Consider the following 15,560-nt stretch of genomic DNA (forward strand, 5'->3'; position numbering starts at 1 on the left):
ACTCCTCGTCATCCTCCTTTTCCTCCTCCTTTCGTCCTTTCCTCTTCCTTGCCTTTTGTTCATTTCCCGTCCTCCTGTTTTTTTTTCTTGAAGTCTGTTCAAGTCAAGCCAACCCAAAGTCTGATTAATTTCTCCCTCCTTTCTTTTTCTTTTCTTTGTTTGCATTTGTTTTCTTTTGTTGGGTGCTTTAATTAAGCTTATTTGTTTTGCAATTCTGCTTCCTTTTGGTTTTGAAGGAAATGAACTAAAATGTCGCTGTAACATCAGCGCTACAGCTGGAGGCTGGTAAACCTTGTGGCCAAGTGACACGTAGGACAGATCAAAGGTGCGACCTTTTGCCAGAGTCTAAAAGGAAAGGAGACAGACTGATGTCTTTAACAAAAGATGTTAACAAGTTAATTTAAAAAACCCTAAATAAAACCACTGAAAGAAAATGAAAAATGTGCTTGTCAATAAATTAGGGTACCATCAGAAAGCTCATTTATTTCCATATTGCAGCTGTGAAAATCATAGAATCATTACATTTAAATAGTTTTTTTTTTTTTTTTTTTTTTGAGTATTTGCACACATGTAATCAAAACCCCCAATTTTGCTGCTTGGAAAATCAAGCCAATTAAATGTTTTCAATTCAGACATAGTGCTACCAGACAGCGATTTACACCCTGCGAGGAGGAGAACTGCCACAAGGTTATTGTTGAAGAAGCTGACTGCTTGTCGTGCATCTCAGTATATTATTAAGTGGAATAAAAAAAATACTGTAGAAATTGCTTCACAAGTTACACAGCCCCATAAAGAGTTAAGGTGCTTCCAAGTGGCACAACAAAGGCACATTCAGGAGGACGTGAGCTGAAGCTCGACCTGAACAGTGTCTAAAATATCTTGCTGTTACTTTTGCTCGGTGGCCCTAAGTCCTCATTGCTGAAAGGACGTGTGTATAAAGAGGCAAACCCAGACAGGTTGCTTGTCTGAGTAAATCTGTGTGTTGCGTTTTGCTACAGGCAGCAGAAATGTTGCCTAGTGTATGGCACTGGTGCTTCAACCCATCTTTCTGTTCAGCAAACGTGTCATCTTTTTTTTGTTTTGTTTAGCTAGTTTGTACAATTCCCATTTCCACGGCATTCAGCTCAGTTTACTTCCCATAGCATCAAACTTCAAAAATATAAAATAACTGCTTGTAGACGGATGTTTTCATCAGTTGGGAACTGGGAATGCTGTCTGTTGCAGTTTTGCGAACAGAATCTGAATGTTCCGTTGCTGAATGAAATATTTCAGCCACCCTGGAACTTTGTGGTCGTCGTTTGATTCTCCTTTTTGTGATACACCATACTTTTTTTTTTTTTAAAGAATTATATCTGAACTGCAGGAAGGCCAGTCAGGCACTCATATTATCTGTTGCTATGACTACATTGCGTCAATGTTAAAATTTGCATTGTGCACAGTAGCCCTACTGGGGACAATTTGGCACCTTCTTTCTGCCTAACAGAAGCTGTTTTTTTTTGTTTGTTTTTTTAATCTTTTTAAACTTTGACTAATTTCCTGGATAATTTAACAAAACATAAAACCTGATTTTCTTGAGATTTCTGGATTGTGAACCATGACTGTTCTTTGAAAATAAGCTTATTTTATTTGAAATCTAGAGTGCTTCTAGTTAGTTGTATTTTTATTAGTGATTCTTAGGACATAGTTTATTCCTCTATTTGAAATTATACACTTGAAGCTAAGCCAAAATACAGATCATGGCCCTTTCTAAATCAGTGGATATTTTTAAAGTAAACAAAATTATATAATGTTGAACAAAAGGCCTCATACATACAGATGTACTATGGCTTTAGCTAAAAGGATGTGAATTATTATTATTATTACTGTTTAAAGCTGATCAAATTACATGTTATTGATGGCAGGTGTGAACTCACAAAGACTAAATGCTGAAACTGAATTAGAAAGCGTTTCAAGATTTAGTTTAAACACATGCGTGACCAGATTATTGCACGTTTTCACACTTGTATCTTCCTATTTTTCTTCTTCGACTTAATACTTAATGATTACGTTTGATAAAAATAGGCAAAGTCAAGACAAAAGTCTTTTTTATTATTATTATTTCTCAAGTCTCCACAAACCAGACTTGCTGCGTAAACTTTCAGAGGCCATTGTAATTTAGAAATGATCCTAGAGTTGAAATGAAATGCATTCTTCCAAAGCAGGCGAGTCTGACTGCAGTGGAGTAAAACTCACTGTGTTTTCATGTGGTTTAAATACTGTGTGATCTGACACAGACGTCCATTTCTCTTAGCCACTCTTCAAAATGAGAAACACAAGAGAGCATTTAAGTGAAGCACATGTGTGTTGACCTTCACCGGTCAGGAAAAGTCTCTGAGAAAATAACCGCTGGCCCAAAACTTAGTCATACAGACAGAGCCGATCATTAAAAAGTTTTAAAACGCTGGCGTGTGGTGGGCACAGCATATTACAACCTACCACCAATCAAAACCTTGGATTTATTCTTCCACGCAACACGAAGGTTACACACAGTTCAGTCGAAGCGTCCCAGCAGTCCCACTGGGCAACACAGTCCACAGGACCAGATTTCAGGCATATCGGGAACAAGGCGGGAAACTGGCAGCTTGTAATGGGATGAGATAGGCTATCTTTATTGTCAAAACATGGGAATGAAGGGGGGAAAAGAGGCTCAGATTAGCCTTCCTGACAGTCGCCCGTTTGATGTTTGTGCCAGAGTGCATTAGGGACTGTTGTTCTCTCTTTTCTGCACTTGCTAACACAAAAATCACTCAGGAAAAGGCGAGACTTGCTCGCTAATCAACAGATAATGGGCCACACTGTCCGTTTGCCGCAGCCGCCCGCCATCCTGTGTGCACGCTCACGGCACACTCACTTCACACAATCGGACGGCGCAGAAGCGCCTTTGTTTTGTTGGGGTGGGGGGGGGGGAACTCTAACGTGGCACAAAGGGTGGGACAGACGATATCGCAAATTCACTGGGATTCATTTCAGTGGAGAATCGAGAGCAAATCGTATGTTTTCTGTGCGGCTTCCACCGATTCATGGCCAGGGTTCACGCAGAACGGTATGTCTTACCCAAACTTTGACCTTCTTGTCTGCCGACAGGATGTTCCAGCCCTTATATTTCATTCTTCATGTCTGTGCAGCATCATCTCAGCTTCGGCTCACCGGTGCTATTTTTCATCAGAGCTGATTAAAAAAAAATTAAAAAAAACTGAACTTGAACAGAATGGTAACCAGTAGCCACTGATAATTTGGACTTTTTAAATGCAAAACTCAACACATCACCAGAAATACCCACCCGGCTTTTATTGACGTAATACCCAATGCAAAACCACAGCACAGAAGCCAAGAATCATCCAGTGTGTACAGCCACATCACAATGCACCACCCTGCCTCTTCCTGCACTGATAACATGGTGAGAGACAGTGGAGAGGGTGGTGTGGCTATGGGCTGAGAGCAAGGATGTGTGTGTGTGTGAGAGAGAGAGAGAGAAAGAGAGAGAGGGTAGGTGTGTGTGTGCATGTGTGTGTGTGTGTGTGTGTGTGGAATATGGCAGCTCCTTGACTTTCCTCCTCCACAACCCATGAAACGGCCTCCATCGGAGGAAGTTGCTCCTGCAGAGTGTCCATTCAGCTCCCAGAGAAAGACAAACACTTGAAATGTCAAAGCCAGCAGTTTTTTTTTGTTTTTTTTTTTTTGCAAATATAAGTTCTATTTTTCGATAAACGCGTCACGAAGGGTGGAAAGGTGGAAACGTCTAACGGAAGCTCTGGGTAGCGGGTTTGATTTCCCGCAAGTCACCGAAAGCAAGCGGTTCAGGTGAACGCGTTTGGAAAAGAACAAAGCGGGGAAAGCTAACACAAGCAGGAAAGATCTCGTTTTCTGTGCTACGGCCGAGCAGGAAACAAATCTATTCACCGAGCCACGCACTCCCATCCTGAAATCTGGGGAGTGAAAAGTTAAGAGCAAGAGAGAGGCAGAGGGAGGGGGTACCAAAATAAAAAAACGCATAATAATAATGACTTTATTTCCATCTCCAGCCCACAGATGTTTGCTTCCTTCCTTTCCCTTTCAAGCCTGATGGAAATCGTTCACCCTTCAAACGGCTTTGAAGAGGAAAAGTTGCTGTGGACGATTGTAGATACGAAAGTGTTTGTTGCCTTTATTGATTGGGTCATTCTCTGCGTTTGTTACGGAGGCCGAAATCTCTCATCTGCGTCGCTCGGGCCAGACTCGAGGCTTCCTCTGTGTTTACTGTAAGGACAGGAAGATGCAGCCTTGCCTTTCGCCACCCCTCCCCACAACATCCTGGGATCATCTGGAAACTTCTCCCAAACGAGGATGCCTTTTCCACGATCCCCGTGGAACTCGGTGACCGCTGGAGAAGGAATCAAACAATGTTCTTTCAATCAGTTATTTTAAGACCTCCGTTAGATATTTGAGCCTCATGTTCAGTCATAGTAAAGTGTTAGGAAATATAAAAGACTGCAAAAGAATTTAAACCTTTTCACATTTTTATCGCGTTACAACCACAAGCCTTACCTTGAGGTTTCATGTGATGTGATAGAGCAGGAAAAATTAGTGCATAATTACTGAAATGTAATAAAAATGATTTTGTGGCATGCATTTACAACGAGTCCCCTTTACTCTGACCCCCTACTAATAAGATCAAAAGAAACCAGTTGACGTTAGAAACAGCCTACGTGTGTATTTTTGATCAAACGCAGCTGTCCTGTGATGGTTTCAGAGGTTTGTACATCAACATTAATGAATGCACAGAATCATGTGGGGTGTTATTCAGAAAAGCAGCCGAGAGGCTGATGGTTGCTCTGGAGGAGCTTCAGAGATCCGTGACTCAGGTAGCATAATTTTGTGGCCCAGTTATTTGTTTTGCTTCCCTCAGATCGGTCTTTTTAATGAAAGAGTGGCAAGAAGAAAAATGTTTTTGAGGGATTCGAAGTTTGTCTCAAGTCGTTCAGGGGACACAAGGACAAGTTGAAAGTGAATTGGTCAGATGAGTCCCAAAATTGTTTGTTTTAGTCTTCCTCCAAGACATGAGCGTCAAAAAACTAAGACAGGAATTTAACTGGAGCACACCATCTCCATTAGACTTTAGATCTAAATCCAGTTGAGAATCTGTAGTAAGGTTTTTATCTGAAGACATTTTTCTTCGGCTCCACCACTTTGTGTTGATCTGTCACAAAAACAAAATAAAATACAAAGTCTGTCAAAAAAAAAAAAAAAAAAAAATGTCCAAAGGGTTTCAATACTATTGCAAGGTGTTGCACATGACCAAACCAAACCAAACCAAACCAAACCGGAGAAAAGGAAATTTAGTTCAAAAATGGAGCCTTGTGTGTCTCAGGAAACTAGAGATAGCGCTGTGAGAAACTCTGACCTTTAATCTGCCATTAATTTCAGCTTCCTCCTGTGATTGCAGATGTCTCACCCCTGGGACACAATGTTTGCTCTCTCGTCTGTCATTATCGGAGTCATTTTATGAGGCTCCCATCTATTGTCTCGAGGTGGATAAAAATAATAAGTTGGCAATCTGGCCACGGGGCGTTCCAGTGATGAGGTCTTGGGGGGTTATTGGGTGTCAGATGGGGTCAGGCCGGCTCCCCGAACACAGGAAGGCAACACTGTAAGTCACGGTCAGGGGTATCGAGGCAGGACACTTGTGCTCCTTCTTAGGTCCTCTCACCTTCAACTCGGTCTATTAATAAATTACTCCAGTGGGCGGGATGAGCAAGGAAAAGCAAGAGCATGTACGTTCAAATGACATGTCTCTTCAGGATGTATCTCAAAGATGATAATGCAAAGCTAGTGGGGAACCTTTGAGTTTATCGGGCGCAGCTTTGCAGTTTCAGGAGTTTAAGTTTTTTTAAATTCTTACAATTTTAAGTCTCTTGTGTCCAGTATACACAGCAAAGGGGAACAACTTTTAAAAGCAGATTTATTTTACATGTGGAGGCGTTGATGATAGATTTGCACGTTTGAGCCATTTCACTGGATCAATACACTGCCACCTACTGGGAAGGCAGAGAAAGCTTACAGAAACTTTTTATGACATCCACAACATTTTCCAAGTAAATTGTAACAATCATCAATAATTAAGGACTTGCTTAATTGATTAAATTTAAAGTGCTGATACTACGTTTTGCAATTAATTATCTGTCCATTAAAGTGAACGTCATGCATCACTGTCAATAGTTCACTGAATTTTAAACCACTGCTAAAACTAAATTGTTCTGAAAGAAATTTTAGAAACAGTGAAAACAATCTCAGGAAAAAAACATGTTTCAACGATAATTTACAGATTTTTATATATATATATATATATATATATATATATATATATTTTTTTTTTTTTTTTTGGCAGATATTTTCTATAATGGGAATGTGAATGTATTTTTAGCTTATAATTGAGAAGTTGCATTCAGGTTCTATTCACCACAAATCTGGAAGAAACTTCCAGAAAAGACCCCACCTGTTCAGAGTTGTTTTTGAACTATAATAAATTAAACATTAACTAACATTCGGATGTGTAACAATGGCACCTGACAAAATGTAATACTTCAACTGTTGACTATGTGCTTCACAAACCTCTCAAGGCACTTTTTCCTTCTACTCAACTTTCCATTAATCTGTCAACAGCCAGCTTGTTAATATATGAGCTTTTTATGGCTGATCCTCCTTGTGGACATCTACTACTACTTCCTACTGGATAATTGCTTTGCGTGCTATTTTATTCTCCTTTATGTTTTATTTTTCTCTTACGGTTGTGTTAATGTGAAGCACCTTGTGGTTTTATCCTGTGAAAGACGCTACATAAATAAAGTTTACCGTACCTTACCTAACTGTCAGTTCAACAGACTCCTCATAATGTTTTTTTTTTCTGAACAAGATGTTGAAAATGAAAAGTTGTTCTCAGTCAAATTACCTGCTAACATAAATAAAATCAAATAAATAAATGAGCAATGTCATACCATTTCTGTTGAAAAAAAAATATTTTATTGATCTTATATAATGTTCAGAAAAACAAAGTTTCACCTTTTCATAACAAAAGTAAATGTCTACACTTCTCTGTGGCGTTAATCTATATTATAAATAATAATGTTTTAATTTTGACGCGCAATTAGTGAACTAAGCTAACCTTTGAAACATATTTCAAATTAAAACACGCAGCTGAACTTGAAAAATCACCTGCTTTAAAAATCCCGACTGAAATCACAAATCCCTAGTGAGGCTATCATAACTCATCCATGAAAGGGTTAACCCTCCCGAGACGGTAATTGACGTGGACGGGGTTGGGGTCATTGTGTTAACATCATATGTTCTTTGTATGGCTGAATTGGAGGCGTGTGCTGTGGCGCGCAGAGGAAGGGAGGGCAATCTTGTCCGGATGCTAATAAGACCCAATGGCTGGCGCAAGGTGGACAGCAGCGCTGAGAACAGAAGGGGGTGGACGAAGGAGAGAGAAGATCTCAAAAGACGCGAGAAATTAGGACGCAAAAAGAGGATGACAGCGCCAGAGGAGGGATTTGTAGTCTGGGGAAGCGTCGGGCTTTAGGTGTGTGCGCCTCCTAAAGGGGAGCTGTAGAGGAGAGAGGAGAGGAGCGGTAAGTGAGCAGAAAAACCCTTCAAAACACCTGCGTCAAGACAGGCACCTGTGGAGGAATCGAGAGTAGCACAGGAACGCAGCGCCTCTACTGAGAAACTTCTTCAGAAACCCTCATGCTGCATCACTTTAAATACCTGATGTCAAACTTTTTAGATACTTCGACCAGTCGGAACACTTTTTGGGACTGTTAAAAGCAATATCCACTTTGTAGTTTAACTTCTAATTTATTATTATTTTTGTTTAACAATAACAATCCAAATACCTCAAATGGGCACACTTTAAGTTTATTTTAAAATACCAGCACCAGTTATCCATGATTGGGTATGGACCAAGATCTGACCCTCATTCAGTTGCCGTCACTCACCTGGAACAGGGCTGTCATCCTGAGCCTCTGAGCTCCAACCCTCCCCAATGAAGCAGTTCTGGTGGGCCCGCCTGGCACCGCTCGGCCTGCTTGCTGCTTGTACTTGCCTAGGCGTGGTCCAGGGATGTGGACCCGGTCCTGGGTACGGCACGCGTTCCAGGCCCAGGAAGCTCACACCTATGCGCTACAAGCAGTTCTTCCCCAACTTCTCTGAGAACACCCTGGGGGCCAGTGGCAGGGCCGAGGGCAAGATCTCGCGCAACTCTGAGCGCTTCAACCAGCTGGTGTGCAACTACAACCCAGACATTGTCTTCAAGGATGAGGAGAACACGAGCGCAGATCGGGTCATGACTAAGGTGAGGTTGGTGTGTTGTGGATTTACATTTATCACTTGGTCTCAGTTGGGTTACACTTCCAATCCAGAAAAATGAACAGAGTGTGGACTGACAGATGGATGTTTTTTGTGTCTTTGTACTATCAATTAATAGAGTTGCACTGATCAGGCTTTACCTGGTCGATATCTGAGAGTATTTAAATCAGATATTCAGATTTGACTATAAAGTTTTTATAATCAAATCTGATTTTGGCTGACTTTAACATTTCTGGCACTAGTGTTCTTTTATTGACCGCAATCTGACAGAAAATGGGCCAGGAGGTTGGGATTCGAACCCCAGATGACTTCTTTGCATGCGGATTCCCTCCTTATATGGGGCCTCTGCATTGCCATTAAACAAAGCCCCACAACACTGATTTTTGGATGTTGTTATTTCAAGGAATATAACACAAAGATGTGCTGCTTGCTCTTTGAGGTGGATTGAAAGAGAACGTGTTTCCTCATCTTTAACAACGAGAGCAGAACATAAAAATAATAAATTACAAGATTATCTATAGGCATTGAAGAATACTCCCTAAACTTTCTCAATCAAAAAAAAAAAGAAAAAGTCAAATCTGTGGGAGTTTTGATCCGGTCACTCAAAAATCTGATTCTATTTAGTATTTGATCAACCGCTCGCCAATCAAGGACAAATTAGTCAATTTTTCATGTGTGGACAATTGATCAGTGTGTTGCTGTCGATTTAAAAAGATCTTTTGTATTTAAACACTTCCTGAGATTTGTAGCTCATATACTTTCTGCTATGTATGTGTTGCGTTCAGCTCAAATCAAAGGATGTCACTCAATGTTTGCTAAAACTCTGTACTCCCTCCTCCATCTTTTATAGATTACACAATCAGGACGTAATGCTGCGCACCAGCTCCTCCACAGAAACTCCTTTTTAATCTTTAACCAAAGATGTTGACACTGAAAACTAAATATTTAAATAGCAGATTTTGTTCTCTTAATAGAACAAAAATCCACTTGTGTGCCAGTAAATTTTTGCGTTTGTATTTGCTTACTAGGGATAGAACCCCAAATGTATTGATCTTTGGGGGGGGAAAAAAAAAAAAAGAACAATTGCAGGTATTGAAAAAAACACATTTTCAGCCGAACTCTTTCTGAATCGGATGCAGCTCTATCCATCATACGGAGGATTTTGGTAAATGTTTGGGATGTAGGTCTGTGTTGCTTCGTCCTCCCAGAGTGATTGTACGTGATGAAAATCTTTAATTGTATGTGCATACCCTCTGTGTACCCAATCAGAATGTGTGCATATGACCCCCCCTACACGTGAAAGACGCTCTTTGTGCGTCACTTCAAGAACTCCGAAGAAGTCGCCTATACTAAAATTCCCGCCTGCTGAAGTAATGGCACCGTCGGAAAAGCGACTATTGTGGTTGTGACAATGAAACGCCTCTCTTCAATGGCATTGCGAGAGAAATGTACCCAGTTTGTTTTCTGCCCCTCACTCTTTCTCACTCTTTCTGTCACATTCCCAAGTCCAAGCCCATACATTCTTCCCCTCTGGCCTCCTCGTTCGCCTCAACCTCGACCCTCCTCTGCATTGCTTTCTTCTCACAGAGCTCCTGAACTTGCTCTCATCCTCTATTTTTTATTTTTTTTTTTTTGCCTTTCATCATTTTGCTGCACAAATATATTTTAAAATTACTTGTAAAGGCCACAAGATGACTAAAGTGATCATGCACTGAAGAAGTAGTGAGTGTATCATCCCAGATGCTGCTGCTGTCATCATATTTTTGTTCCACTTCCACCCCCCCCCCCACAACTCTCTATTTTGCGACAATGCTGACACAGTCTGCAACATTATGGCCCATGGGGGTGTTAAGAGTCACTGTGCACACATTTGATCAAATGTCTCAGGGGTGAAAGTGTCTAACTCGAGCCTGGAACAATCTGGAAAGGCAGAGAATGGCCTTGATTATTCTGCCACCCTGTTGAAAAGACCAAAGAATGTGCCAAACTGGCTACAGTAGGTTGCAGTCTGATTGTTTGCACAAAGCTGAGATGGCCTTTAGCAGAGCGAGGGAGGAACTGTGTTTTATCGGTCTCTATACTTAGGTGTAGATTTGGATACATGGCTCTGGTAACTGTAGCAGTTCCTTTGCTGTTTAAGGAAGCTTGCAAACGTCTGCTGCATGAGTTCGGCTCAGACGCCATAGAAAGCTCATTCAAATTTGCAAATGGAGACGCAAGACATCCGAGAGCTCCCTGCGAGAGACGTTTCTAACTGAAAATGGAAATATTAATGTCCAAATGTCTAGAAACAAAATATTTCACACAACGGTTAAAGATGGCACAATCGATCGATAAGAGATTGGAATCGGCAAGTTTTCCCTTGCTCTTTTTCATTAAATGTATCATGGCTAGAAACTCCCTCTAGGTTTGCTTGATTAAAAACATCAGTCAACAGCATGTACTTTTACTCGCTTTTTAGTTTAGTAAAAACGGGGTGTGTGCCTATATAAATGCAGACCATCTTTAACCTTCTTGTCAAGGAAAATACTAATTTCTATGAGCCAGTAAGTGCCTGATCGGTGCATCTTGAGTTTAAAACTATGACCTCTTGCCAAGAACATCACGATGCACCAAATGAAAACCCATGCAAACAACTAAATATTACAGGGCGTGAATGAATGGAGTTTTAAAAGTTAGAGACCACCAAATAGTACATTCAAGCAGTCCTTGCAAGTTTGTTTCCCTATGTGAGTCAATATTTTGTGCAGTTCTAGTTTTTAAAAACATGGGAACTTAACCAAAATCATATCAATTCTTTAAGACGTTTAGTCTAAGATGTTTTTAAAGAGAAATATATAGTTCTTAAGATATGTCATGACATATAATAGGCAGTTCTGGCACTCTGCCTGTTAAACTAATGCAGTGTTGGAACATGTGCTTGCTAATGTAAAGCTATAAAAAGCTCATATTGTCCTCTACACCAGCGGTCCTCAACAACGTACCTCAAACCCACTGACCTTTACGAGGTCAGTGGGTTTGAGGTACGTCTTTAGATGTGTTCCTGCTCTAATACACTTCATTCAAAATCCTGCATTTCTCCTCAGCACACTGCTTACCAATCCTTTTAATTTAAACAAGGAAGTGTCTAAAACATGAACAGTTGCTTGTGGCTCTGTACCTGCCTGAAAACAGTCTGCATTTCTCCTATTCTTAAACCTTCCACCCGTGTGTTTTATTCTCCTGCAGCGATGTAAGGACTGTTTGAACAGGTTGGCCATTGCCGTGATGAACCAGTGGCCAGGGGTGCACCTGCGCGTGACGGAGGCCTGGGATGAAGACGGCCACCACCCTCAGGGCTCTCTGCACTACGAAGGCCGAGCCGTGGATATAACCACAGACGACAGAGAAACAAAGAAGTACGGCATCCTGGCCCAGCTGGCTGTAGAAGCAGGATTTGACTGGGTCCATTATGAGTCTAGGTATCACATCCACTGTTCGGTCAAAGCAGGTAAGTTAAGATTTTTTTTTTTTTTTTTTACTTACAAGTGCATCTCAGTGAATTAGAATATTATGAAAAGTTTATTTCAGTAATTCATTGCAAAAAGTGAACTTCATTACGTTCAATATTCTGTTAATTTTGACAATTGTGACTTACTAAGCAGTGTCTGCATTCAGTCGTTGGTTATGGCTCTGTGTATTTGGAGCATATATCCGAGGGATTCTACCTGCTGCTCTGCTGGGGCGTCTCTGAGTCAATGTTGCACTAATAGAGGCCATAAACTCATGAAGTGCACAACCCATGTGTAACTTTATGCGGCCGCAGCAGGTTCGAGTCCTGGCCAGTTGACCTTTGCTGAATGTCTTCCTCTCTCACAACTCACTTTCATGTCCAATCACTGTCAAAGAAAGGCCACTAGAGAAGAGAAAATATAAATGTATGTATATAAAAAAAAATCTCTCAGAATTGCATTTGTGTGCACACACTTTTTCCTTTCACCAAGCTTTCCATTTAAATGCTTGGAAACAGCACTATGAACAGACTGCTTCTTTAGCAATGAGTTTTAGTATCTTTCTTCCCTGTGGAGGATGTCAATGACTCCTGAATCGTGGACAGTCTTTCATCCTAATGTTCTGAGAAACAACATTTTGGGAGATTGATATTATTTTTACGACACATTAAGTGAAGTTTACAGAAACAAATGTTTGAATTGCAGACCTTTGTGTAAAATGCATTTACAATAGTCATAGTTTTTGATTTTAAAAAGCTTGAAACAAACTTTTCATTATTCTAATTTACTGAGTCGCTCCTTCTGCATGAGGAATAAAATGTATCACCTTTTGAAATATTTTTTTTAATACTAAGGACAGTAAGGAACACTTTCTGTTTCATCCTCTCTGCAGATAAATCTGAAGCAGTGGAGAGGGGTGGCTGTTTCCCAGGCTGGGCCCGGGTGACGGTTGCTGGAGGGAGGCAGAAGACTCTGTCATCACTGGCCTCTGGCGACCAGATCCTGGCTCTGTCTGGGACAGGTCAGGTCGTGTACAGCCAAGTCCTCTTGTTTCTGCACCGGGACCAGGAAAGCCGGTCTGTCTTTCTGTCTCTGGAGGCGGACGGTGGCAACCGACTGGTCGTGACTCCACATCATTTGGTGTTTTTAGACCCTGACTGCGGACATAACGCGAATGAGTATCGGGCCGTGTTCGCGAGCAGAGCCAGAGTCGGGGACTGCGTCCTCATCGGCACACCGGGGGGTCAAACGGAAACATCCCGAATCGTATCCGTCTCTCTTACTGAAAGTGTGGGAGTGTTTGCGCCCCTCACTGAAGCTGGAACTATGTTTGTTGACGGGGTGCTTGTGTCCAGCTACGCGCTGCTGGAGGACCACGACCTTGCACACTGGGCATTTGGACCTTTACGGCTTCTCCGTTCCCTGAAGCGCTCGTTTTGGGGGGAAGACGTAAAAGGGCAGCAAAAAGCTGGCATTGAGACTGCAACACAGTTTGGCACAACAGAAAAAATAAGTATTCACAAGCAAGACAATCTCAGCGAACCTCTTAGAGTGAAAGATCAAGAGCAGTGCTCCTTGAAGACATCAGAAGTACACTGGTATGCTAGACTACTCTACAGATTTGCATGCATCTTCTTAGACTCCGAGATTTTCCATGCTTAAAAGTTGAAACATACTGCAGGCCACACCTGAAGTAAAGCTGCTGTTTGTCTTCCTTCAGATAAGAAGGATGTGAGAATCTGGAATTGCTGGTTGGCTTTTTACACTACTGTCTGTATGCTAATCTACTGTCGATCCATAACATAAGCAGTCTGTAAGATATGTTGAATAATGAAATTATTGGTCAGAAAAGATTTAAACCAAATATTACTGTATATCAGTCAGTATTTGTACAGCTGTTATTTCTTTTTGCATTAAAAAGAAAAAAAGAAAAATATGATGGGATAAGAATGAATTCCCTGTACAACAGAATCTTTATTTTTGTACTTCATGAATCATAATATATAGAGGTTGCATTTTATTGTTGCTATAATAATTCTACAACTTGTATTGTAAGCACTGACTTGGTATCGCATCACCAAACGAATAAAAATGTAATTCCATAAATGCAATATTTGTGTTTTCTTTAGCTCCTGCACATTTTACAGTGATCTCTCTTTGACTTGTTAAGCAAAATGTGGCTGGAGGATTAAGGTCCATGCAAGGTAAAGAAGTTAACAAAAAGCCCAACTGTGCCACTCCTTGACTTTATCGCCTTGAGATTATTGGAGTAAAGGGTTTCCTCTGTGTGATTTGCAACAATTCCAGTTTGAATTATGCCAATTTTATGACATTTGAGTTACTGTTCTTTTACATTTGAACACTATACTTGTTTGGAGGGCAACAAGTGTCTAAATCAAGTGGATTCAATATTTTTAGCTGTCGCAAAGTAGATAAGAAATGAAACAATTTAAACTTTTTCTTCAGCAAATGTCCTTAACTTGGAAAGTATGAAGGCGGAACGTGCTCCACTGTGCAACCCGCCAGGAAATATGAAAACATTTTGACTATGAAATGTATGATGAATTCTGATCTTAATAGTTTTGTAATTACTCCCATTATATAATTACAAAAGCATTTTTTTATGTGTTTTTTTTTTTCTTTTTGTTTTTAATATTTGAAAAGGTTTTGGGGATTTTTGGTCTTAAATATACACCTAAGGAGAAACTGTGCCCCCCGACATGCACATTAAACACTTGATCTAAAATGTTTTATTTGTTACCAAGACACATGCTTTAAATGTAAACAGAAATGGAAAAGCTAATGGACCTGTGTTAATAAAATGAGGATGAGGTTATACACCCCCTTGTGGAGGAATTGTGTATTGTCACCTGGATAACATAAAGTGGTTTCTCAAACATAAAATAACAAAGTTGTTTTTTTTTCATAATACTAAATTAATTTACTACAAAAACATATTAATATATATACATAGCAAAATGTACCTTGTTATTCCCTGTAACTATACATCAGATGCATGCATTAGGCATTCTGTAGGATGTTACCAGAACCCAGTGACCTCAATAATAAAATATTAAGAGGATAAACCGCAGATAAACAAATCTCAGCTATATGAAAGAGGCTTTTTATGACTTCTTTTTGCCATTTCTTTTTTTTTTATTTTTTTTATTGAGTGACCTTTAAATTTTAAGTGTCAAAAATAAAATAAAATTGAATAGAAACATCCAACTAAAGACAAAAAATGCATTGTGCTTGCCAGGCTCATATTCCATTGTAAACATCTGTGGAGGTATTCCAGGGGATTATCCTTGAAGCGCAGGAGCCAGATGGGAACGCATTGGCTTCATCGCCGGGCCAATAGGAGCACCTTGGCGTTTTAATACCACCCTCTGTTCAGATCTGCTGACCAATCAGTCAACCCGCTCTAACCAGTCTCAGCCCCCTCCAAAATCTGATCTAATTGTCTTAAAGCTGAATGGGGAGTTAAGTAATCCTGTCACTGGAACCAGTAATGCCTTATTTTCCAAATGAAAACATGTTCACCTCGCATTCAGACGAAGAGAAACTCAAACATTAGCTGACCAAACAGAACCAGAGGAAAGCTGCTGGCGCAAATCTCCAACAATAAAATCTGTATGTGGGGACAGCTCTCTGAAAGAGTCAAAGGTGGCACATCCGGGGTTCATGAAT

The 15,560-nt window shown here is 40.5% G+C and overlaps 1 protein-coding gene across 1 annotated transcript; it reads left to right on the forward strand.

Annotated features, from left to right (window-relative positions):
- Positions 1 to 7,361: 7,361 nt before the first annotated feature.
- Positions 7,362 to 13,981, forward strand: dhh (desert hedgehog signaling molecule). The gene is made up of 3 exons (XM_015051772.1): positions 7,362 to 8,365; positions 11,608 to 11,869; positions 12,763 to 13,981. The coding sequence occupies exons 1-3, from the start codon at positions 8,057 to 8,059 to the stop codon at positions 13,530 to 13,532; spliced, it is 1,341 nt and encodes a 446-aa protein (XP_014907258.1). The 5' UTR covers positions 7,362 to 8,056; the 3' UTR covers positions 13,533 to 13,981.
- Positions 13,982 to 15,560: the final 1,579 nt, after the last annotated feature.

This window comes from Poecilia latipinna, unplaced genomic scaffold (assembly GCF_001443285.1).
Source record: "Poecilia latipinna isolate Pla-1442-1.1 unplaced genomic scaffold, P_latipinna-1.0 Scaffold1064, whole genome shotgun sequence".
NCBI classification, from domain to species: Eukaryota; Metazoa; Chordata; class Actinopteri; order Cyprinodontiformes; family Poeciliidae; genus Poecilia; species Poecilia latipinna.